General features: G+C 36.7%; 1 protein-coding gene across 2 annotated transcripts in view; it reads left to right on the top strand.

The window, feature by feature from the left end:
* The window catches only part of LOC145684271 (uncharacterized), a 323,824-nt gene that overhangs the window by 49,398 nt on the left and 246,562 nt on the right, over positions 1–27,864 (top strand). For both annotated transcript variants that reach the window (XM_081756414.1, XM_081756415.1), the window contains exons 4-5: positions 21,244–21,356; positions 24,224–24,401. In XM_081756414.1, coding sequence (XP_081612540.1) covers positions 21,244–21,356; positions 24,224–24,401 — 291 coding nt within the window. The remainder of the gene's footprint in view (positions 1–21,243; positions 21,357–24,223; positions 24,402–27,864) is intronic.

Here is a 27,864-nt window from a genome sequence, read left to right as displayed (position 1 = left end):
AAGTTCTTTCAAATACATAGATTTGGTAGTTTTCTTTTGTTTAACTCAATAAGAAAAATAGAATTTTGACTATAATTTTAAACATTTTATGATACATTAAATGTTATTTATCTATGATACATTAAATGTTATTTATCTTATTAGATTATCGGGCCTACTCCACTTGTAAGATTACGCTTCGCCACTGTTTAAAACATTTCACACTTCAATTTGAACTATTGCATCAAAGTCCCATTATACACAGTAGTATTTTACGAAACTGACTTAACTTTGACGGAAATTCTGTTGTACGTGATATCTTTCAAATTTTGGCGGCCTTTACAGTGACTGCTTTTCATACCTCTACAACAATAAACTCTCCAGGTAATTAAAACTGGTGTTAACCGCCAATATTATAGCCAAATACAGTTAGATGTTCTGTCTTATGGTGGCAGTTGAAACTTAATCTTTACAGTTCATGGTTTTACCAACAAAGGACTGTGAAACTCTTTTCATATTTTGTGCAAAGTAACCCCTGGTGTGCAAAGTACGTTTTACAGTATTTCTTTTATACTTCTAGGCACACATGCATATTCTAATTTTTTAGTTCTTGTATGGTATCGTCTACCTCTTGTGAATGAGCTACAAATGTTTCCCTTGGAGTGAAAGGTGTTTTGAGAAAATCTTAAGGGATTTCATATCTCAAAATCTCCGCTACTTTTCGACAAGCCGCCAGGTGCCAATAGTTGACAATTTAGTTTGTTAACTTTAACTTGAGAATTTTGCGGAATTACTGAAGCTCCCTACTGATGAAATGAACCGATGTAGCTAATGGTTTTCCCAAAACAGACTAGGTAAAAAAAAAAAAAATCGTACAACCATTATTTGAATTCCTGTACGTGCTTTTTCTTATTCACACCTTCCTTCAACCAGAGATGTGCGTCTACGCGTAAAAAACGATAGTTTACAGTAGTACTCCCCCGCGTTTGCGCGATTTGACCTTGAACTCATTTTTGTGACGTCATAGGTCAAAGGTCAATGACCTTGGCCCGGGGTCAATGACCGAGGGGTACCTAGGACCACCCCCTCTAAATTTTGGCAGGGGTACCTTGGCCCACCCCCTAAATTTTGGCAGGGGTACATAGGACCACCCCCCTTAAATTTTGGAAATTGCCAAATCTAAAAATTTGGTATGGTAGCCTAGGACCATAGTATGTACCTCTATTAGTATTGGGTGTCTATGTCGTTCCCTTTCATGGGTAAAAAATTGCCAAAAATTCAAATTTCGGAGGTTTTTTGACCTAATTTATCCCCTTTGATGAGGTGTTATTACCTTATATGGTTATATGGGCGTATACAGGGGTCCATTCCCTTTCATAAGACATGGGTATATTAATGCACCCATTGAGAAATTTGGGAGGGGTACCTTGGCCCACCCCTTCAATTTTGGAAATTGCCCAATTTCAACATTTGGTATTATAGTACCGGACCCTAATATGTATCGTGATAAATTTGGGCGGTCCACCTTGTTTCCTTCTAGGGGTACAAAATTGCCAAAATATAAACGTAAGCAATACGTTATACCACGTGTTTGGTTTTCGACCTAATTTATCTCCTTGGATGAGGTCCTATTACCTTATATAGTTATATGGTCATGTATAGGGGTCCATTATCTATCATAAGACATGGGTACATTGGTGCACCCCTTGAAAAATTTGGGAAGAGTACCTTGGCCCACCCCTTAAATTTTGGAAATTGCCAAATCTAAAAATTTGGTGTGGTAGCCTAGGACCATAGTATGTACCTCTATCAGTATTGGGTGTCTATGTCGTTCCCTTTCATGGGTAAAAAATTGCCAAAAATTCAAATTTCGGGGGTTTTTGACGTAATTTATCACCTTTGATGAGGTGTTATTACCCTATATAGTTATATGAGCGTATACAGGAGTCTATTATCTTTCATAAGATATGGGTACATTGGTGCACCCCTTTAAAAATTTGGGAGGGGTACCTTGGCCCACCCCTTAAATTTTAGAAATTGCCCAATTTAAACATTTGGTATTATAGTACAGGACCCTAATATGTATTATGATAAATTTGGATGGTCCACCTCGTTCCCTTTTAGGGGTACAAAATTGCCAAAATATAAACGTAAGCAATACGTAGTACCACGTGTTTGGTTTTTGGTCGATTTTATCCCCGTTGATGAGGTCCTATTACCTTATATGGTTATATGGGCGTATACAGGTGTCCATTACCTTTCATAAGACATGGGTACATTAATGCACCCCTTGAAAAATTTGGGAGGGGTACCTTGGCCCACCCCTTAAATTTTGGAAATTGACCAATTTAAACATTGGGTATTATAGTATAGGACCCTAATATGTATTATGATAAATTTGGATGGTCCACCTCGTTCCCTTTTAGGGGTATAAAATTGTCAAAAATATAAACGTAAGCAATACGTTGTACCACGTGTTTGTTCTTTTGGCCCATTTATCCCCTTGGATGAGGTCCTACTACATTATATAGTTATATGGTTATGTATAGGGGTCTATTTCCTATCATAAGACATGGGTATATTGGTGCACCCCTTGAAAAATTTGGGAGGGGTACCTTGGCCCACCCCTTCAATTTTAGAAATTGCCCATTTTACACATTTGGTATAATAGTATAGGACCCTAATATATATTACTATAAATTTGGGTGGTCCACCTCGTTCCCTTTTAGGGGTACCAAATTGCCAAAATTTTAGTACAACCACGTGTTTGGACTTTTGACCTAATTTATCGCCTTTGATGAGGTGTTATTATCCTATATGGTTATATGGGCGTATACAGGGTTCATTACCTTTCATAAAACATGGGTATATTAATGCACCCCGGTAGAGGTACCTTGGCCCACCCCTTAAATTTTGGAAATTGCCCAATTTAAACATTTGGTATAATAGTATAGGACCCTAATATATATTACTATAAACTCGTTCCCGTTTAGGGGTACAAAATTGCCAAAATATAAACGTAAGCAATACGTTGTACCACGTGTTTCGTTTTTTTTACCTAATTTATTCCATTGGATGAAGTCCTATTACCTTATATCGTTATATGGTCACGTATGGGGATTCATTTCCTATCATAAGACATAGGTACATTTGTGCACCCCGTTTAAATTTTTTGGGAGGGGTACTTTGGCCCACCCCTTTAATTTTGGAAATTGCCCCTTTTACATGTTTGGTATTATAGTATAGGACCCTAATATAGATTAGTATAAATTTGGATGATTCACCTCGTTTCCTTTCATGGGTACGAAATTGCCAAATTTTAGTACAACCACGTGTTTGGTTTTGGCTCAATTTATCCCCTTGGATGAGGTCCTATTACCTTATATGGTTATATGGCCATGTATGTATTGGTCCATTTCCTATTATAAGACATGTGTACATTGATGCACCCGAGGGAGGGGATTCGGTATCATAGTACATGCCTCAACATGTATCATGATAAATTTGGATGGTCCATCTTGTTCTCTTTCATGGGTAAAAAATTGCTAAAATATAAACATAAGCAATATGTTGTACCATGTGTTTGGTTTCTGGCCCAATTCTTCCCCTTTGATGATGTTCTATTACGTTATATGGTTATATGGACATGTATATGGGTTCATTTCCTATCATAAGACATGGGTACATTGACGCATACTTTAAAAATTTGGGAGGGGTATCTTGGCTCATCCACTCGGTTTTAGAAATTGTTTAATATAAGCATTTGGTATCATAGTACAGGACCTCAATATGTACCACTATAAATTTGGATGGTCCACATCGTTCCCTTTCATGGGTAAAGAACTACCAAAAATCAAATTTTGGAGGTTATTGACCCCGTCTTATAAGGTTTTAACGCGTTATATGGATATGTACAGAGGTTTATTACCTTCATATGTTTATGTTCCCTTTTAAATTTGGGAATTATCAAATAACAAAATTCGGTAAACGTTTTCTAGGACCCATTGGTGTCCCTCTTATGGCCAAATATTCAAAATTTAAAGGTTATTGACCGGCTTTATTATTGAATAAGTACAGGATTTATTACTTTTTTCATAAGACACAGGTGTGTTTGTGTACCAATCTTAAATTTTGGGAGGGGGTACATTTCTTATTGTCATATCAATAATTGGTAATTGTTCTTAGAATTGGGTGGTATCTCTTTCTTTGGGTAAATTATTGTCAAATATGAGTATGATCACGTGATCAGTTATTGACCTATGATGGGATTAGGAGCCCAGGACATTGGTACATTTAAACTTTATAGGATAATTTGAGAATGCGTCATTGGTATTGATTATTACAGCCAAATATAAACGTAAGCAATACGATGTACCACGTGATTGACCTTGATGAGGTAGTGTACAGGGATACATAGCTAACCTTATTGAATCTTATGACTCATAGTCTTAAGGAAATACATGCTACAACACTGGCAAAGTTATTGTTGATGCAATTTGATTGGTGGATCACTATCTTTCGTGCAATCTGATTGGCTGATCACTATCTTTCGGGCAATCTGATTGGTTGCTGATGTTCAAATCTTTGCTGCATTCAGTTTTATTTTAACATTTAAAAAGTTTGAAACTTTGGTTTGACATTTTTTCGTTTGAAATTTTTCGTTTAAAAATTTTTGTTTCGAAATTTTTTGTTTCAAAATTTTGTTTGAATTTTTTTGTTTCAAAATTTTGTTTGAAAATATTTTGTTTAAAATTTTTTGTCTGTAAATTTTTGTTTCAATTTTTTTGTTTAAAATTTTTCGTTTGAAATTTTTTTTTCTGTTTCAAGATTTTTGTTTGAAAAAATTTTTCGTTTCCAAATTTTGTTTCAAATTTTTTGTTTGAAAGTTTTTGTTTGAAAATTTTTTTGTTTGAAATTTTTTTGTTGCAAAATTTTGTTTGAAAATTTTTTGTTTAAAATTTTTTCGTTTGAAATTTTTCGTTTCCAAATTTTTTGTTTAAAATTTTTTTTGTTTCGAATTTTTAAAGAACCGGAACTGTTAGAACTAAAACCTCTGGCAACATTGTGGTGCACGTCAGAACATGGGGTTGTACTTGAAATTAAAAAAAAACACTTCATTGAAATGGATCATTTTATTACACTCCACATACATCCATACCAGATAGTGGTTCTGGATATTGTCGATACAATGTATTTTGAACTTCGTGCACTAGTTTGTCTTCAGCATATAATTTTAATTCCAATTGAAGTCTTTTAAGGTCTATTGCGATATCAATTGGTGGAAACTCAATGTCCATTTGATCACAAATAAACTGTTTATCAATACAGGTATGCACCCACGAACAACCATCACAATATCTAGATACATGTTGTACAATATGCATAACACATTTTTCAAAATAGTACTTTTTCAGGAATATACTTGTTTTGTTACACACTTCCACTGCATGTTTCACACACTGAAATACGTTGATAAATTTGTTCCATTCAGTTTGTGTTAGATACACCATGTTGCGAGGGACTTGGAATGTACTCTTTTTACGTAACAGCACCATCTTCTCTTCGAGGACCACTTCATGATTTGAGCCTAATGATTTGACTATGGTCACATTTAGCTCATCATGAAAATAATCGTTCATTTGGTCGATTCGTGCCATTCTTCACAGGTCAGTTGTACACCAAATTGTTCTGCTTTGCCCAATCGAATCACTGGTTCAAATGTTCTAGCACTGATACCAATCATCACATGTTTTGTTTATTGGATAATAGCTTGCGAAGATGAACTCTTTATCGTTAGAAGTACACATCTTTCCTCCTGAAAAGCACTTGCTCAAATGATTTCGTGGGATGACACTGTATTTGCTGGTTTATAGTTATTGCTGATGTCGAATGTGCTGATTCATGATTTCATCACAGTTACAGACGTCATGCCGACCAACCAAATTCATACAACTATGTCTAATGTGCTGACGTTTGAATCACAATTGCTGACGAATCCGGCTGTGTACTAAATTCAAATTGATGACTTCGACCCAAGAATCCTTTGTAACATAAAGATACAGATCCAGTATTTAAGAAACGCAGCAGTTCTTCTTGTTTTGATGCCTCCATGGGTAAATATCTTGCTGGTAAAATTATATTCTTATCATTTTCAAGCTTCACTACGATTCTTAATCCAAACTTTGTAGGGATTTTTTGGCTAGCTAAGATTCTATAAGGTACATTCTGTTGTAAATCAGTAATCTTGGTAAATGATTTCATCACATCACGCGTATTTAGAAACTGCAGACAAGTAGCCATGATGACGTTACCACGAATACTAACTCGAACGATGATGCAAAACCGATGTCGTTGCATTATCATGTTCTGACGTGCACCACAATGTTGCCAGAGGTTTTAGTTCTAACAGTTCCGGTTCTTTAAAAATTCGAAACAAAAAAAATTTTAAACCAAAAATTTGGAAACGAAAAATTTCAAACGAAAAAATTTTAAACAAAAAATTTTCAAACAAAATTTTGCAACAAAAAAATTTCAAACAAAAAAATTTTCAAACAAAAACTTTCAAACAAAAAATTTGAAACAAAATTTGGAAACGAAAAATTTTTTCAAACAAAAATCTTGAAACAGAAAAAAAAATTTCAAACGAAAAATTTTAAACAAAAAAATTGAAACAAAAATTTACAGACAAAAAATTTTAAACAAAATATTTTCAAACAAAATTTTGAAACAAAAAAATTCAAACAAAATTTTGAAACAAAAAATTTCGAAACAAAAATTTTTAAACGAAAAATTTCAAACGAAAAAATGTCAAACCAAAGTTTCAAACTTTTTAAATGTTAAAATAAAACTGAATGCAGCAAAGATTTGAACATCAGCAACCAATCAGATTGCCCGAAAGATAGTGATCAGCCAATCAGATTGCACGAAAGATAGTGATCCACCAATCAAATTGCATCAACAATAACTTTGCCAGTGTTGTAGCATGTATTTCCTTAAGACTATGAGTCATAAGATTCAATAAGGTTAGCTATGTATCCCTGTACACTACCTCATCAAGGTCAATCACGTGGTACATCGTATTGCTTACGTTTATATTTGGCTGTAATAATCAATACCAATGACGCATTCTCAAATTATCCTATAAAGTTTAAATGTACCAATGTCCTGGGCTCCTAATCCCATCATAGGTCAATAACTGATCACGTGATCATACTCATATTTGACAATAATTTACCCAAAGAAAGAGATACCACCCAATTCTAAGAACAATTACCAATTATTGATATGACAATAAGAAATGTACCCCCTCCCAAAATTTAAGATTGGTACACAAACACACCTGTGTCTTATGAAAAAAGTAATAAATCCTGTACTTATTCAATAATAAAGCCGGTCAATAACCTTTAAATTTTGAATATTTGGCCATAAGAGGGACACCAATGGGTCCTAGAAAACGTTTACCGAATTTTGTTATTTGATAATTCCCAAATTTAAAAGGGAACATAAACATATGAAGGTAATAAACCTCTGTACATATCCATATAACGCGTTAAAACCTTATAAGACGGGGTCAATAACCTCCAAAATTTGATTTTTGGTAGTTCTTTACCCATGAAAGGGAACGATGTGGACCATCCAAATTTATAGTGGTACATATTGAGGTCCTGTACTATGATACCAAATGCTTATATTAAACAATTTCTAAAACCGAGTGGATGAGCCAAGATACCCCTCCCAAATTTTTAAAGTATGCGTCAATGTACCCATGTCTTATGATAGGAAATGAACCCATATACATGTCCATATAACCATATAACGTAATAGAACATCATCAAAGGGGAAGAATTGGGCCAGAAACCAAACACATGGTACAACATATTGCTTATGTTTATATTTTAGCAATTTTTTACCCATGAAAGAGAACAAGATGGACCATCCAAATTTATCATGATACATGTTGAGGCATGTACTATGATACCGAATCCCCTCCCTCGGGTGCATCAATGTACACATGTCTTATAATAGGAAATGGACCAATACATACATGGCCATATAACCATATAAGGTAATAGGACCTCATCCAAGGGGATAAATTGAGCCAAAACCAAACACGTGGTTGTACTAAAATTTGGCAATTTCGTACCCATGAAAGGAAACGAGGTGAATCATCCAAATTTATACTAATCTATATTAGGGTCCTATACTATAATACCAAACATGTAAAAGGGGCAATTTCCAAAATTAAAGGGGTGGGCCAAAGTACCCCTCCCAAAAAATTTAAACGGGGTGCACAAATGTACCTATGTCTTATGATAGGAAATGAATCCCCATACGTGACCATATAACGATATAAGGTAATAGGACTTCATCCAATGGAATAAATTAGGTAAAAAAAACGAAACACGTGGTACAACGTATTGCTTACGTTTATATTTTGGCAATTTTGTACCCCTAAACGGGAACGAGTTTATAGTAATATATATTAGGGTCCTATACTATTATACCAAATGTTTAAATTGGGCAATTTCCAAAATTTAAGGGGTGGGCCAAGGTACCTCTACCGGGGTGCATTAATATACCCATGTTTTATGAAAGGTAATGAACCCTGTATACGCCCATATAACCATATAGGATAATAACACCTCATCAAAGGCGATAAATTAGGTCAAAAGTCCAAACACGTGGTTGTACTAAAATTTTGGCAATTTGGTACCCCTAAAAGGGAACGAGGTGGACCACCCAAATTTATAGTAATATATATTAGGGTCCTATACTATTATACCAAATGTGTAAAATGGGCAATTTCTAAAATTGAAGGGGTGGGCCAAGGTACCCCTCCCAAATTTTTCAAGGGGTGCACCAATATACCCATGTCTTATGATAGGAAATAGACCCCTATACATAACCATATAACTATATAATGTAGTAGGACCTCATCCAAGGGGATAAATGGGCCAAAAGAACAAACACGTGGTACAACGTATTGCTTACGTTTATATTTTTGACAATTTTATACCCCTAAAAGGGAACGAGGTGGACCATCCAAATTTATCATAATACATATTAGGGTCCTATACTATAATACCCAATGTTTAAATTGGTCAATTTCCAAAATTTAAGGGGTGGGCCAAGGTACCCCTCCCAAATTTTTCAAGGGGTGCATTAATGTACCCATGTCTTATGAAAGGTAATGGACACCTGTATACGCCCATATAACCATATAAGGTAATAGGACCTCATCAACGGGGATAAAATCGACCAAAAACCAAACACGTGGTACTACGTATTGCTTACGTTTATATTTTGGCAATTTTGTACCCCTAAAAGGGAACGAGGTGGACCATCCAAATTTATCATAATACATATTAGGGTCCTGTACTATAATACCAAATGTTTAAATTGGGCAATTTCTAAAATTTAAGGGGTGGACCAAGGTACCCCTCCCAAATTTTTAAAGGGGTGCACCAATGTACCCATATCTTATGAAAGATAATAGACTCCTGTATACGCTCATATAACTATATAGGGTAATAACACCTCATCAAAGGTGATAAATTACGTCAAAAACCCCCGAAATTTGAATTTTTGGCAATTTTTTACCCATGAAAGGGAACGACATAGACACCCAATACTGATAGAGGTACATACTATGGTCCTAGGCTACCACACCAAATTTTTAGATTTGGCAATTTCCAAAATTTAAGGGGTGGGCCAAGGTACTCTTCCCAAATTTTTCAAGGGGTGCACCAATGTACCCATGTCTTATGATAGATAATGGACCCCTATACATGACCATATAACTATATAAGGTAATAGGACCTCATCCAAGGAGATAAATTAGGTCGAAAACCAAACACGTGGTATAACGTATTGCTTACGTTTATATTTTGGCAATTTTGTACCCCTAGAAGGAAACAAGGTGGACCGCCCAAATTTATCACGATACATATTAGGGTCCGGTACTATAATACCAAATGTTGAAATTGGGCAATTTCCAAAATTGAAGGGGTGGGCCAAGGTACCCCTCCCAAATTTCTCAATGGGTGCATTAATATACCCATGTCTTATGAAAGGGAATGGACCCCTGTATACGCCCATATAACCATATAAGGTAATAACACCTCATCAAAGGGGATAAATTAGGTCAAAAACCTCCGAAATTTGAATTTTTGGCAATTTTTTACCCATGAAAGGGAACGACATAGACACCCAATACTAATAGAGGTACATACTATGGTCCTAGGCTACCATACCAAATTTTTAGATTTGGCAATTTCCAAAATTTAAGGGGGGTGGTCCTATGTACCCCTGCCAAAATTTAGGGGATGGGCCAAGGTACCCCTGCCAAAATTTAGAGGGGGTGGTCCTAAGTACCCCTAGGTCATTGACCTCATCAAGGTCAATCACGTGGTACATCGTATTGCTTACGTTTATATTTGGCTGTAATAATCAATACCAATGACGCATTCTCAAATTATCCTATAAAGTTTAAATGTACCAATGTCCTGGGCTCCTAATCCCATCATAGGTCAATAACTGATCACGTGATCATACTCATATTTGACAATGATTTACCCAAAGAAAGAGATACCACCCAATTCTAAGAACAATTACCAATTATTGATATGACAATAAGAAATGTACCCCCTCCCAAAATTTAAGATTGGTACACAAACACACCTGTGTCTTATGAAAAAAGTAATAAATCCTGTACTTATTCAATAATAAAGCCGGTCAATAACCTTTAAATTTTGAATATTTGGTCATAAGAGGGAAACCAATGGGTCCTAGAAAACGTTTACCGAATTTTGTTATTTGATAATTCCCAAATTTAAAAGGGAACATAAACATATGAAGGTAATAAACCTCTGTACATATCCATATAACGCGTTAAAACCTTATAAGACGGGGTCAATAACCTCCAAAATTTGATTTTTGGTAGTTCTTTACCCATGAAAGGGAACGATGTGGACCATCCAAATTTATAGTGGTACATATTGAGGTCCTGTACTATAATACCAAATGCTTATATTAAACAATTTCTAAAACCGAGTGGATGAGCCAAGATACCCCTCCCAAATTTTTAAAGTATGCGTCAATGTACCCATGTCTTATGATAGGAAATGAACCCATATACATGTCCATATAACCATATAACGTAATAGAACATCATCAAAGGGGAAGAATTGGGCCAGAAACCAAACACATGGTACAACATATTGCTTATGTTTATATTTTAGCAATTTTTTACCCATGAAAGGGAACAAGATGGACCATCCAAATTTATCATGATACATGTTGAGGCATGTACTATGATACCGAATCCCCTCCCTCGGGTGCATCAATGTACACATGTCTTATAATAGGAAATGGACCAATACATACATGGCCATATAACCATATAAGGTAATAGGACCTCATCCAAGGGGATAAATTGAGCCAAAACCAAACACGTGGTTGTACTAAAATTTGGCAATTTCGTACCCATGAAAGGAAACGAGGTGAATCATCCAAATTTATACTAATCTATATTAGGGTCCTATACTATAATACCAAACATGTAAAAGGGGCAATTTCCAAAATTAAAGGGGTGGGCCAAAGTACCCCTCCCAAAAAATTTAAACGGGGTGCACAAATGTACCTATGTCTTATGATAGGAAATGAATCCCCATACGTGACCATATAACGATATAAGGTAATAGGACTTCATCCAATGGAATAAATTAGGTAAAAAAAACGAAACACGTGGTACAACGTATTGCTTACGTTTATATTTTGGCAATTTTGTACCCCTAAACGGGAACGAGTTTATAGTAATATATATTAGGGTCCTATACTATTATACCAAATGTTTAAATTGGGCAATTTCCAAAATTTAAGGGGTGGGCCAAGGTACCTCTCCCGGGGTGCATTAATATACCCATGTTTTATGAAAGGTAATGGACCCCTGTATACGCCCATATAACCATATAGGGTAATGACACCTCATCAAAGGGATAACTTAGGTCGAAACCAAACACGTGGTACAACGTATTGCTTACGTTTATATTTTGGCAAATTTGTACCCCTAGAAGGGAACGAGGTGGACCACCCAAATTTATCATAATACATGTTAGGGTGCAGTACTATAATACCCAATGTTGAAATTGGTCAATTTCCAAAATTTAGGTGGTGGGCCAAGGTGCCCCTCCCAAATTTTTTAAGGGGTGCACAAATATACCCATATCTTATGAAAGGGAATGGACCCCTATACATGACCATATAACCATATAAGGTAATAACACCTCATCAAAGGGGATAAATTGAGCCAAAAACCAAACACGTGGTATAACGTATTGCTTACGTTTATATTTTTGGCAATTTTGTACCCCTAGAAGGAAATGAAGTGGACCACCCAAATTTATCATAATAGATATTAGGGTCCTGTACTATAATACCCAATGTTTAAATTGGTCAATTTCCAAAATTTAAGGGGTGGGCCATGGTACCCCTCCCAAATTTTTCAAGGGGTGCATTAATATACCCATATGTTATGAAAGGTAATGGACCCCTGTATACGCCCATATAACTATATAGGGTAATAATACCTCATCAAAGGGGATAAATTAGGTCAAAAACCCCCGAAATTTGAAATTTTGGCAATTTTTTACCCATGAAAGGGAACGACATAGACACCCAATACTGATAGAGGTACATACTATGGTCCTAGGCTACCATACCAAATTTTTAGATTTGGCAATTTCCAAAATTTAAGGGGGGTGGTCCTATGTACCCCTGCCAAAATTTAGGGGGTGGGCCAAGGTACCCCTGCCAAAATTTAGAGGGGGTGGCCCTAGGTACCCCTAGGTCATTGACCCCGGGCCAGGTCATTGACCTTTGACCTATGACGTCACAAAAGAGAGTGAGGATGAGTCATTCGGGCATACGGGGGGGAGTACTACTTTTACGTTTACGTGTCAACCAGTGGCGGCTAATGTTAGTAATATATATTCTTTTTTTTACTTCTGTAACTGTCCGTTTCGTTAATCCTTTTAAAAAGCGAAAAATAATCCGTCAGAGAGTCTCTAATTTATATTGTGTTGCAGCGAGCATGTAACGACCAGATTCCTTCAGCGCGGGAATTGGAGCGAATGTTAAGTCTCCTTTCCCCTATCTCAGAAGGTAAAGGGACTGGTCGTTGCAGTGCTTCTGCAACACAGCACGGTTTCCAGTGAATGAGAAGGGTTTTCGCGCTAAATAAGTTCTCTGAATTTTATTTCACTAGAAATTAACAAATGGAATTTGTTTTTATGCATTCATATTTTTAAGTTACGGTACTTATACTGAAGCAAATCAATATAATGACATTTTTTTTAAAAAAAAGTGATAGCAGAATTACAAACTAAGAAAGAAAATATGTAGTAAAGCAGAAATCAAATGAAAGTAGATCCTCATTTACAAGTTAATTCTTAGCTTATATAGATAATGAAGGTTTCTTCTACAGTAATTTGTGAACCAAATATTAATAAGTCAATATGCAGAATCCCCCCCCCCTCTGTGGATAATATTTTAGTATACACGTATTTCTTTTATAAAATAAGTATATCTTATACTCTTGATAAAACTTTATGGTGGGGAACGCTACATTGAATTTGGGACTAGTTAGCAATGCTCAGAGGCGTAGCCACGAGGGGGGGGGGCACTGGGTCCGGACCTCCCAAAATTTTCGAAAGTTGACTAACATTTGTAGACTTTCCTAACGAACTATACTTGTTTAACAGAGAAATGATTGATGTACGGTAAATATTTTATTTTAAGCCTCATCATGTACTCTTTCTTTTCTTATAGAAATAATCTTTCTATCATTTTTTTCTAAAAATATAGGTGACAGTAATTAAGAATTACTTATCTTTTCGGGTACAGTATAAGACAGGTTCGTTATTACGTAGACGTATTGGACCTTCCTCAAATACTTTGGACCCCTCCCAGTTAACATGTTCCTATATCTGGCGGGTTTCAAGGTTGCTTTTCAGAACGTTGATAAACATTGTTTCGCCTCATGTGGAAGTATATTGTGTTCATCGTGCATTGCGTAACAGCCAAGACTGATGATTTGGAATGTAATTCTTTTTTCTTTTACGCACAAGTGTGTGTGTGTGTTGATATATGAATAGGGTTGCCAACTCTGCAAAATAAAAAGAACCGACACTTCCTCAAAATTCTCTGTGACATAGGTCTCAGCGTGAAATATCTCTGTTCGGACCTATCCATGGAAAGGAAATGTACTATCGTGATCAATTTATTTGGATTTGGAAAATGAAATTCACTCTTTTAAACATATAGGGCCTTATGCAGAGTCGTTTTGAGGCATGATTAGTGCCCTACCAAAGAGCTCGACTAACATATGTTTCCTGCAGTAGTCAGTCCTTTAGTATGACACTAATCATACGTCAAAACGACTCTGCATAAGGTGGATGGTCTCTACTTCAACTATGGAAAATTGCTTTAAGAAGTCCTCTTCCACTCTTAATAAATATATAAAATTCCTTGAATGTAAATTTCAAATTTTCCCTGATACAGTCCCTGTCATCTCTCTAAAATTTTCTAAACAAGTGAACAAAATATATTAATATTAATCGTTGATAGATGGAGAAATGTAACAGTTTTGAGTTTACAGAATGACAGCTACTTTTCAATATCTATACTTCGAACTAGATACAAATTTGAAAAAAAAAAAAAAACGCTTATAAAGGGGCTGGTGAGAAGTTTGTACCCGTCACCGGCTTTAATCAAAATAACAGCAATTTTTCCGGCCAGGCCAATGAAAAGCCGGCCAGTTGACAGCCCTATGTATGAATATGTAACATTCGCAATTCATATACCAGTATCTCTTGTATCAGCTGTTTTGGTTATTAGATTTAATTTTATTGTGTGTGCTTTAATTCTGTACATAACCTACAAATTCTGAATGAATGCATACCATGACTTCTGTAAATAACTTACAAAAAAAAAAAAAAGTCCAGCTTTCAACCGAGGAAAAACACAATTAAGGCTTAGATAAAACAAGCAAAGTGCAATTCAGGAGAGTGTTCGAAAAAAAAAAAAAACGGTTTAAATTTACAGGACATCTTACGGCAGTAATGTTGTATGCACTAGATACATTTCCACAATTTATTTAAATTTTCCTAGATAAATTGTGAATAAAGCGTGTTCAATGTACATTTCTTTTTAAATAACATTAATCTCTGCTATGAACTCTCTTCAGTCTACACTGAAGAGGGATTCGGATCACTGTCAGGGACTGAGTTTGCTACAATGAATTGTTCACAATAATCTAGAAAAAATATTTAGTGAATCTACAAAGCTTCTGAAATTAATATTAACTGTACCTATGGCGTCAGTAAAAGAAGAAAAGTTTTTTTTTTCACATCAGAAAGAATTGACACTTTCAAGAAATTGGATGCCCCAAGAAAGTTATCACCATTGGTTATGCTTTCCATCGAAAAAGACCTGACAATAAGAATACAAGAGTTCAACCAGCATGTATTAGGCAGATATGTTCCAATCAAAATGAGAAGAATGAACTTATTAATTAAATAAGGTGATTAATCGGATTAAATGTTCTGTATTTTTTTATTTTTTTAAACAGAATTTTATTTAATTTAACATGTTACATAGCATTTGCATCTAAAGTTATGCTGATTAGTCAATGAGTCCATTTTATATCTTCTGTTTCCGATCGTTCGTACTGCAACGCCCGAAACCACAATCCACCGGCCGCCACTGGTGTCAACAATGCGTAGACAATGTAAACAACGTAGACTATGTAGAATATGTCAACAACACGTAATTTAATATGGCGTCGTGAACAATAAAGGAGCTTACTTTTGTCGTTACCTTGCGAAATTGCGTACAAAATAAAATACCTAGACCAGCGAATAGTAACTTAGTTTCGTCTTGATGAAGGAAAATAACAAATATTATGCATTTTGTAAAATATGCAAGAAAAAATTGGCAAATACAGCAGCTTCAAGACTGAAAGCCCACAGGTGAGAATTAGTTTTGTACGTTTCATTATAAAAGCAGTGCTCGAAGTGGGAAATCTAAGGAAGTGGTATGCACAGACAAAGGATATAGGATTCATTCTTCTACCTTTCTTAAACACTACAGCAGCATCGACAGCGCAATTTCAGCGTTGTCATCCTTATCACTTTCAGATTAGATAATTCCCTCTACTTTTATATGTCAGTCGTTTCCCTAATCTTTCGCTGTACCGAAGCAAAACAACTGAGTGAGGAAATATGAACAAACGAGCAACGAAATTCTTCCTTACATTTGATCGTGGTTGTCTACATAGTCTACACGAGAAAAGGTGTAATGTAGATTACGTATAGATGACAGTAGACAATCGCGTAGACGTAAAATTATAGTTTACGGCACATCACTGCCTTCAACACCCCTTTATCAGAGTAATGTTCTGGCCATCGACCTCCAAAAACAAATCGTGGAAAACCATGCTTCTTTGTCGCCAGTCGCAAATACGGAACATCTGCCTCTCATGTGAGAATATGAAAGAGTTAAGAAAAATCACGGGTTGCCTAAAATTAAAATCATAGATAAGAAAAAAAGGATCATAAATCAAGAAACAGATACAAAATCAATTTACCTTTAGCGTAAAATTTTCCTTACATTTCATCCTCTGTTGGGAAACAATATTGTGAGCTTCAGATCTTCTATTAGATATAGATAGATATGTTTGTTTGGCATAATCTCTTACATAAAATGTATATTTAGCTTTAAAACACTCGTCTAGCTCTTTACTAACTAAAGTTCTAGCTTATGCATAAATTGTACACGATAATATTGTTCCACGAAATTATGACATTTTCAGAACAGTTTCTGCTAACACTACTAAATTTCTTACTAGAACACTTTTGTTGTTGAATATTATTCTAATAGCCCTTCAAAGAATTTATTAGACTAGAAAGACCACTGCGTCCATTGATTTGCCTTTTATCTTATCTATCAATTGACCTACCAATAGATTTTATTTTTCAGACTACAGTAATTGTTAAATCTTAGTTTATTTAATATTTCTTGAGAGCTGGAAACTGTATAATTAGAATACAGATTTTAATCTTCTTGAGAGCTGGAAACTATAAAAGTGGAATACAGATATCAATCGTTTGCTCAAGATGGTGATTGTTGAAGAAAGGATACATAAGGCACGGACGATACAACAATGTCTCTAATAATAGTGGTTTTTAAGTAAATTAGCGAATGTAACGAATATTAGTGAAGTTATTATCAGGTCGGTAGCCAGCCCAAAAATGTAGGGGGGGCTGAAGTTAGGAGGGCCCGATCCAAGCATATTATGGTTCATCACCATATTACCATAGTTTATTTGCAAGCCTATCCTGAAAAATTTTAGTGGGGGCAGCAAAATTTTAGGGAGGTCGGCCCCCCTAGACCCCCCTGGATACGGACCTGGTTATTATACGTATTGTTTTTTTTTTATTGTACAGGACTGTAAGTGATAACCAGTGACTAGTGAATTATAATAAAACTACAAAACAAACATTCAAGTCTTTCATTGCTTAATACAGTTCACAAACAGTTAAATTTATCGCGAACATATACATTTTTGGTCCTCCGGGCCGTAGGTAGGAATTGTTCCCAGAAAAAATAAGAGAGTGTATATTCAAACTTTCAAGTTAATCGGTGTTTATGTATATTAAGAACAGTGAGAAAATGAAATACATTTATTTCTCAAGTGAACTTTTTACAGATTATTGCTCCCCGCTTTCAGCTTATATTTGCAGCTGAAGAAAACAAAAACATGTAAACAGTCACGTAGCTAATTATTCTTTTCTCGTTTTTAACTATATAAGAGTTCGTTGTTATAAATACCTCAAGAAAAGAGAAGTCAAATCATGTGCAATGCATACAAATATAAATTCATTAATAAAAGCTAGAGGTTTAGCTAAACCTAGCCTTACAACAGCGAAGACATTTGTCAAGCAATTTGAAGCAGACAGTGACGTACCTTCCTAAAGAACTACAGCTAAGATGCAAGGCAATACTTGAATTCGTTTGTTATCAAATGTCAATGTAGACAGCATGGTTTTTCAATTGGGTACCTTGATAGACATTCAAGTTCATGCTTTCTCAAGCGCATCAGAAAAGGTATGTATATATTTAAGATCCGTTAACAATGGTAATCAAGGACTTGACTATTATATGCTAGGTCGAAGGTAGATGCACATAAAGAAGATTTCATCGCCTCGCTTTGAGTTGTGGGCAGCAGTGTTATCATTGAAACTTGTCAGGAAGGCATTAAAACTATGAACATTCCAAGTATACATGTGGACGGATTCTATGATGGTCTCAGCATGATTAAGAGCTAGCCCAAATAGATGGAAGACATTTGTTCCTTATCAATTTCCTGAAGTGCAATAACCATGAGAATGGAGACAAATAGCTTTAAGTGAAAACCCTGCTGATATTATCTGAAGAGAAACAAATTCTAATAAATTAAGGCATATTGACTCGTAGTGGAACGGCTCTTAATAGCTATAGAGCTCTTCAATCCATTTGCTGGCACTACTGAAAGAAATTCTTGATAAGAAGATATCAAAATCAAATTATATGTTGACTACCCAAGACAATGTTATGATTGCAAGATTATATACTTTGAACAAGCTTTAGAGGGTATTAGCTTATTGCCTGCAATTCCAAAACAAACAAACAAACAAGAAACGCTGAGTTACAAGCATCAAAGAGAAATGTATATTATATGTTTTAATTTTAATTTGATGCCGAACATCAAATTATCTTACCACCAGATCACTATCTAACAAAATTTTATTGAGAGTGAGCATAAAAAATTACTGTCTGTTACTACTAGAATGGATGACAGTTACACATTTCACTAAACACCATCTTACATATAACCTGAAGTGCAACAAAAGATATACAAAATTTTAAGGTTTCTTCGCGGCGAATGGAAAAGAAAGTCAATCCCCCCTTCCTTCATTAAGATATGCATTTCTCAAAACCCTATCTTATCTGTAGCCTTGCAAAGAGAACATTTATACATTTTTTTTTTATCTAAGTCTATCCGTCTACGTATATATTCTACGTCCAATAGTTTCGGAGATCCAGAAAACGGAAAGAAGTCCCAAATCCTTTTCCAGTCTACCCTTAAGACAGTGGTGCCCACCCTCCCTTATGTCTATGACGCACCCCCCCAATTGTCTATCCGTAGGTGTTCTTCCATGAAAAAATCTTCTTTTCGATTAATGTTACCCCCCCTCATCAAACATATTTATATAGATTTTAACACCCCCAAATATTTCAATGACGCAGTTTGCGTCATAGCCCCCCCTTGTGGGCACCCCTGCTTAAGAGGCAAAATTCACAAAACACTGTGTCTTTGTAGCTTGAGGTTCAATGAAAACATTTGGACAGAATTTCGAGACTCTGTTCTTAAAAGTTTCAGAGATCTGAAGAACAGCAAAAATTATTTAAGCCTCTCATTCTCGCTTAAATATATATATTTCGCAAAATCCCATCCCCCTTAGAATCTGTATTTCGCAAAATCCCGTCTTACCTACAGCCTAGGGCACAACAAAAATTTCAAAATTTCAAAATTGTGTGTGTAATAGTTTGCAAGATCTGTTGATGGATGATTTAGTGAATGTATCAGTGAATTTACTCTTTTATATAAATATAGATTAAATTCATGCAAAATAAATAAAAAATAAAAAAATTTAAAAATGCAAAATATACCTACTTAAGATCTTCTGAAATACAAACTTCTGGCAAAAAAGAATTACCAAGCTGATAATACCTTATCTGACAACTAATTTCAGAATAAATCTTTTTTCTTTGTATTTCGTAATTCATAAGTGTCTTTGCTCAGAACGCAAAGATAAAAAAGATAGAGAAAGAAGAATAAGCCATCTTACACAAACTGTCATGAATTCAGATTCACACGCCATATTTATTGTTGGGTTTAAAAGCAGAGAAAAAGAGAAAAATAACTTAATTTTATTCAGGCGGTTATTTGCCCCGAAAGAGCAATCACACTTCATTACAAGATGAAAATAATTATTAGTGTTTAGAAGATTGAGCACTAAAATTCTTTGTCATTTCACGAATATCCACATTATTATCCATTATCCGTACAGGAAATATATATATATATATATATATATATATATATATATATATATATATATATATATATATATATATATATATACCCGCAAACGTTACAATAATGTGAATATCCGCAGATACATCTGTAGATACCTGCATCCGCACTGATCTCTATCCATTGATTTATTTTGAACTTTTGTCCCTATGTCTGAAGAACAGATATTTCAGAGCTGTCCAAATTGTAATAACCGCATCAAAATAAAATAACCCAAACAATTTATTCAATAAATAAAGAAATATTCGAACAATGAAAAAATTGAAAAGGAATTAAGTACTCGAATAATTAGTGAAATAAAGGATATTCGAATGATTACAGCACTAGTAGAACTTTTGATCTTAAGATCCTGACATACTAAAAATAATGTAAAATTAACCATGTTTCTTTTGCTTGTTTTTCATAAGTGAAAGGAGATAATGAAATGCAACTATAGTCATAGATAATGTTATTCTACAACAGAAAATATGAACCTGAAGAATTTTCAGTGTTGCCATTCATAGAAATTACAGTGTTGCTAGAATAATATTTCCCCCAAAAATCTAAGTTAAGGCAGCGACTAGAGGAACAAACTGAACTGCATTTGATTATGTATCATGTTATCTTAGAATCATGGGAATTCCTTTTTAAATTAATAGTTGTATTTAGTTTGTAATTAACAAAATAGTTTTAACATACAGTTATTAAAATTGAATAATAATGTTATTTAAAAAGTAATTCACATGATTCCGAGACAACATGATACGTAGTCAAATGCAGTTGAATTCGTCCCTCTAGTCGCTCCCTTAACTTAGATTTGGGGAAAATGTTATTCTGGCAAACACTGTAATTTCTATGGATGGCAACACTGAAAATTCCTGAGGTTCATATTTTCTGTTGTAGAATAACATTATCTATGATTGTGATAAGTTACATTTCATTATCTTCTTTCACTTATGAAAAACAATCAAAATAACAATTGTTAATTCTATATTATTTTTAGTATGTCAAGCTATTAACAGTGCTTCTTTTAAAAAAATTAGTATTGTGAATACAAACTAATTACACATCCATTATATCCATTACAGGATCCTTCTCTTAAAAATAGATGGACTTTGCATTTGGAAAAAGCATTCAGCTTAGAAAAGGATAGTCTTCTAATATGCTACTATTTTGTAACTGTGATGCTTTTCAGTACAGGGTATGTACTTACTTATTGTCTCTGTTACAAATGTTTGGGAGCTTGCTTCTGCATAAGCATAAGTTTTCTACATTCTCTATAAAAATGTAGAGAAAATACACTAATGAATACTTTCACCAAAAACTACGTTGAATGAAAACTCAATTCATATTAGGTATTCATATTAGGCAAACGTGTCCTTAGTCCTTGATAAAACAGTGCTGCCTTACACGACATAGTTCACTTCTGGTTGAATGGTTTGATAATTTTCTTGAGGTTTTCAATACCCAATCACCAATGTGACAGAATCATATTTGAAGCACTTCACAACCTTGGAGTTCGTAGTAACATCAACCATGCTTTCCGTGTATTTGGTTGGTCATCAATGACATTTATCCCTTCTGCGAGAAGCCTCAAACACCATATATCTTACTAGTGAAGGTTCTCTCCCAAGAAACGGGGATCCGGAAACTGCGCATATATTTAGATAGAGGAGGGCCACGAAGGAATACTGGTGAAATATGCCGGGCCGACAGCAAAGGATAAATCCAATATGGCCGCCCGAAGGTCATGCCAATCGACTTTTGCAAGCAACCTCTCATCCACTTCCCATCGGCAGATTGACTTAATGTTTTGCAGATTGATATATGTATGAACACTACACATCTATTGGTTTGATGAAATTTCGTGGACGTTGACGTATTGAACCCAATATGGCCGATCAAAATGTCAATGTGTCAACGACTCGTGTCTGGAAAACGGAATTGTACTATGGAAGTACAGTATCACTAGACGTGTACGAAAAGCATTAAACGGTTCAAAATATTGGGAGAGAACCTTTACTTGTCAGAGGTGAGTTGCATTCCACGATAACGGCGAGCAATTAACTTGTATTTCTGGTAGAAATCGGAACAAAATTTAAAAACCAACCATAAAGTGACATATGACTACGATTCCAATAAATGGGGCATTTATTCACAATTTCTTGTAAGAATGGCAAACTATGGCATTAACACATTATACAAGGTGTTACAAAAATGTATCAAAATATTTTGGGAACAGATTCCTACATCAAAATAAGAAAAAAAAGTCCATATGGACCTCTTTTCAAAAGTGGATAATTTCGAAGTTATAGGGTGCCGAAAATGTGAAATAAGTGAACTTTAAAAGTTCACTACTATGGGATCTATCGCAGTCGGGTCAAGACATCACTGAGGAACTGTCATAAACTCATTTGTGCATTATTTTGGCTGTATGCGACTCAAGCAGTTTAATTCTCTTCTATTTAAAAAGACTGTCACTTACAAGCAGACGACGTTTCTATGTGTGCGTTTTCTCGCTCGGAAGGCGCAGACGACTGGCTTGACCTTGGCCAGTGTTCCTCCAGCCAATCACAGCTCTGTCCGCTCTTACGTCACCCAACGCGAGAAACTCACGCGAACAGCGAGAACTAAAGACATTGTGCGGTAGGCAGCACTATTCGGCGCCAAGGGACTCACAACTCAACAGCACGACTTTCTAGCTGCGAAACATAATTCGACAATTATGTAATTATCCATTCATATCACCATATTGGAAATCCATCAAAATGTAATTACAAAATAATATCCCATACCACAATATTGGGATTTGTAAGTATGCTTAACCATTAAAATTTTTAAGTCTATTTGTGAGTATTGACTATGGTTTGCGTGATTGGGTCCTCAAGCCTCGTGGCCATCCATTTAGGTGCACGGTACTGAAAATAATTTTTACTCATTGTTTGTAGTGTTTATTGTCTTTCGAAAACTATGATGCTGAATTTTTGGTGTTTTTAAAGATTGTATTTAGAATCTTTGCTTATGTGTAGTTGGCGTTGAAGGGAGCTATTACTTATAATAACTTGTTTCATCGTCAACGCTCAAGCAAACATCCTATCTACGACTATCTAATGTAATGTTTGCTCTACCATCCTATGGAGTAAACGTTATAGAACTGATATGTAAACTATCCAAATACCCATGTTTAAAAATGCTTCAATACTTGCACACCAATTTTTAAAGAGGTAGGTGGAGAGTGATCAAGTACTCCAAAATAACCTATCCAAAATTTGGTTTTTCTAGTGCTGGAGCTTTCTTAAACATGAATATTTGGATAGTTCACATACCAGTTCCTCAGTAATGTCTTGACCCGACTACGACAGGTCCGATGGTAGTGGAGCTATGAACTTCTAAAGTTCACTTGTTTCACGTTTTCGGCACCCTATAACTCCGAAACTATCTACTTTTGAGCACAAGTCGATATGACCTTTTTTTCTTAATTTGGTATGAGGAATCCGTTCCCAAAACGGATGTTATTTATGTAACACCCTGTGTGTGTATATATGGGAAAAAATTCAAGTTTGATTCAATTTATGTTCACTTTTTTTTTAAAGTTCCCTTTACACTTAACCGATTTCAGCTCCAAGTAATTAGCCTGTTAGGGAACTGCGAAGAAAGTACCCATCAACTTTCATTAAAATAGGGTAACTTTAACAAAATTTACTACGAACCGAGACAAGGATACAGATGGACAGTCAAATAAATGCATATCATGTCCAATTGTAGATGCTCGCTCAAATTAATTCGCAAAATATTTCTCTCGTGCGGCCACGGTAACCTATTAAAATAAGGTTCAGAACTCACCTCTACAGTTCTGTTACATGTCGATATTTTCGTCACTGCATTCATATGGTAGGAAATGCAAAATAATTGTGTTCTTGTAATCAATCTAGAATCATAAGTGCTGAAAACTGAGTTCTACTAAATATAGATTAGTCCCAACAAATGTAATTCAGTCTCGACTAAATTTAGTTCACCTTCTGCTAAATTTAATCATTGAACATCAAATAGGTGGTTTTATTCTTGTAGATTTGGAGATATTGCTGCAAATAATGTACAAGAAAGATGGCTTTGCATGGTCGGAATGCTAGCAAGCTTTGTAATTCTTTACGGCGCTTTTATTGGAGCTGTGTCTGGTCACGTGGTTGCAGCAAATCGTCGATACAATGATTATATTCATCATGTCAATCTCGTGTTGAAAGCATTGGTGAGTTTCTTAGAACTATTTATAATTCATTCATAGATTTTTAAAATAAAATGTAAACTTTCTTCTTTCTCTTACTTATACTTTGGTCATATATATACAGATGGTGATTAGAAAAATGGAAACATCTGTAGTTGGGAACACGTCAGATGTATGGGTTGGCAGTGGTGTCGTGGCGCCCGCAGCGCCGGACCGCTGGTGGTGGTGTGTTAGGTCGGTCTCCATACTACGTCAGGCGCAGTGGAACAGCAGTGTCCAGTGGCTGCAGCAAACGGAGGTAGTGTAAAATGGGAGACCTCTCAGATTTTCAAAGAGGGCAAATTGTTGGTGCGCGGTTATGTGGAGTGAGTGTGACGGCAGTGGCTACTGTGTTAGGTGTGTCGCGTGGGACAGTGTCGAAGATCATGACGGCCTACACAACACACGGGAAAACCACATCGGGGACGCGGAACAGTGGGCGGAAGAAAATCATGAGTGACAGGTCACGCCGGGTATTAAAGCGCATTGTCACGCAGAACTGTCGTGCCACTGCGGAGCAAGTGACGGAGGAACTCGATCAGCACCTCCCCCACCCTGTTTCGACAATCACAGTCCGCCGCGAATTACATGAAATGAATTTACGGAGTCGTGTTACACGGGCCAAACCGCTCATCAGGGACCATAACGCTTTCGCACGCCGCAAATGGTGCCGTGACCATGCAACTTGGACCGTTGAAGACTGGAAACGTGTGATATGGTCGGATGAGTCATCCTTCACCCTATTCCCAACCACGGGCCGTGTTAATGTGTGGAGAACGCCCAAAGAAGCTTGTGATCTGCAGTGTCTCCGCCCAACTGTGAAACATGGCGGCGGCTCGGTGATGCTGTGGGCTGCCATATCATGGTTTTCATTGGGTCCTGTGGTCACTTAGCGGACGAATCACTGCCAACGATTATGTCGCAATTTTAGGAGACCACTTGCATCCTATGGTCCGGATGTTGTTCCCGGACAATGACGCCATCTTCCAGGATGATAATGCACCCATTTACACAGCTGGTGTTGTTGCAGCGTGGTTTGAGGAACATCGGGATGAAGTTCAACACCTCCTTTGGCCCGCCGAATCCCCATATCTCAACATAATTGAACATTTGTGGTCCGTCTTGGAAACACGACTCCGGCGACGATTTCCACCTCCATCCTCTCTCACAGAACTGGCCGACGCCCTGCACGAGGAATGGTGTAAAATTCCACTTGCTACCATTCACGACCTCTATGCCTCCACCCCCACGTCGCATCAAGGTTGTTCTGAAGGCGAAAGGTGGCCCGACACCATATTAATCTGGTAAGTTGCAATTTCGTTCAATATATACAGATGGTGATCAGAAAAATGGAAACACCTGAACGAAATTGCAACTTACCAGATTAATATGGTGTCGGGCCACCTTTCGCCTTCAGAACAGCCTTGATGCGACGTGGGATGGAGGCACAGAGGTCGTGAATTGTAGCAAGTGGAATTTTACACCATTCCTCGTGCAGGTCATCGGCCAGTTCTGTGAGAGAGGATGGAGGTGGAAATCGTCGCCGGAGTCGTGTTTCCAAGACGGACCACAGATGTTCAATTATGTTAAGATCTGGGGATTGGGCGGGCCAAAGGAGGTGTTGAACTTCATCCCGATATTCCTCAAACCACGCTGCAAGAACGCCAGCTGTGTGAATGGGTGCATTATCATCCTGGAAGATGGCATCATTGTCCGGGAACAACATCCGGACCATAGGATGCAAGTGGTCTCCTAAAATTGCGACATAATCGTTGGCAGTGATTCGTCCGCTAAGTGTGACCACAGGACCCAATGAAAACCATGATATGGCGGCCCACAGCATCACCGAGCCGCCGCCATGTTTCACAGTTGGGCGGAGACACTGCAGATCATAAGCTTCTTTGGGCGTTCTCCACACACTAACACGGCCCGTGGTTGGGAATAGGGTGAAGGATGACTCATCCGACCATATCACACGTTTCCAGTCCTCAACGGTCCAAGTTGCATGGTCGCGGCACCATTTGCGGCGTGCGAAAGCGTTATGGTCCCTGATGAGCGGTTTGGCCCGTGCAACACGACCCCGTAAGTTCATGTAATTCGCGGCGGACTGTGATTCTCGAAATAGGGTGGGGGAGGTGCTGATCGAGTTCCTCCGTCACTTGCTCCGCAGTGGCACGACAGTTCTGAGTGACAATGCGCTTTAATACCCGGCGTGATGACCTGTCACTCATGATTTTCTTCCGCCCACTGTTCCGCGTCCCCGATGTGGTTTTCCCGTGTGTTGTGTAGGCCGTCATGATCTTCGACACTGTCCCACGCGACACACCTAACACAGTGTCCACTGCCGTCACACTTACTCCACATAACCGCGCACCAACAATTTGCCCTCTTTGAAAATCTGAGAGGTCTCCCATTTTACACTACCTCCGTCTGCTGCAGCCACTGGACACTGCTGTTCCACTGCGCCTGACGTAGTATGCAGACCGACCTAACACACCACCACCAGCGGTCCGGCGCTGCGGGCGACACGACAGCACTGCCAACCCATACATCTGACGTGTTCCCAACTACAGATGTTTCCATTTTTCTGATCACCATCTGTATATGTCTTGTAAAAACAAGTACAGAGAAGAATATCGCTCAGTCATTTTATCCCAGGTTTTCTGTCTAGAACTTAATAGTCGTAGTTGTAGGAAACGGTATGTATCTTGCTCTAATTACAAAATTACAGTGATTTTCATATGTATTACATCTTGATGATTCAAATAATACAAAGTTAAAAATGTAGGCATTAAATGATAAAATATAAAATTATAGAAAAACAGTTTCCTGCTGCTGTTCACCTAAATTATTTTTGTAATGAGGCAACACTGATTTATAGCATTTACCCAACTCTTACGCATCCTTTCTTTCGTTACCACTATGTATATGTTATAACATTATTGCTTTGTCCAACTTTTACGCAGTCTTTCTCTCATTACCATCTACCTATATATTATGATGCTTAACATTTTTTCAACTTTATACATCCAAAACATTCGTTACCAACATATGCTATGACATTCTAGCATTTATCCAATTCTTATGCGTCCTATCCCTCATTACCATCGTGGCCTCGCGTAGCATAGTCGCTAACGCTCTTGCCTTCGGTGCGAGCGGTCCCGGGTACGATTCCCGGTCGGGGCACTTGGTCGAAAAAGTGTAAAAAGCTTTTTCATGCCAACCGTCCTGAACGAGGCTTTCCTGGGATTTCCTCATTCTCATCAGGCAAATGGCGGGGTGGTACCTAACATATAGGTCCCAGACCTTTTCCTTCCTTACCCAATCCTTTCTTCCTTCCCTTTCATCTAATAGGGTGCTCGCCGAGGGATGTCATCCCTCAAACGTGTGGACTAACATGATCATAGTTGCCGATAGCCCAGAAATCTAAAATCCTAAATTCCTCGCT

This window comes from Thermobia domestica, chromosome 4 (genome assembly GCF_964235325.1).
Source record: "Thermobia domestica chromosome 4, izTheDome1.hap1.1, whole genome shotgun sequence".
NCBI classification, from domain to species: domain Eukaryota; kingdom Metazoa; phylum Arthropoda; class Insecta; order Zygentoma; family Lepismatidae; genus Thermobia; species Thermobia domestica.
This window is presented reverse-complemented; position numbering and strand designations above follow the sequence as displayed.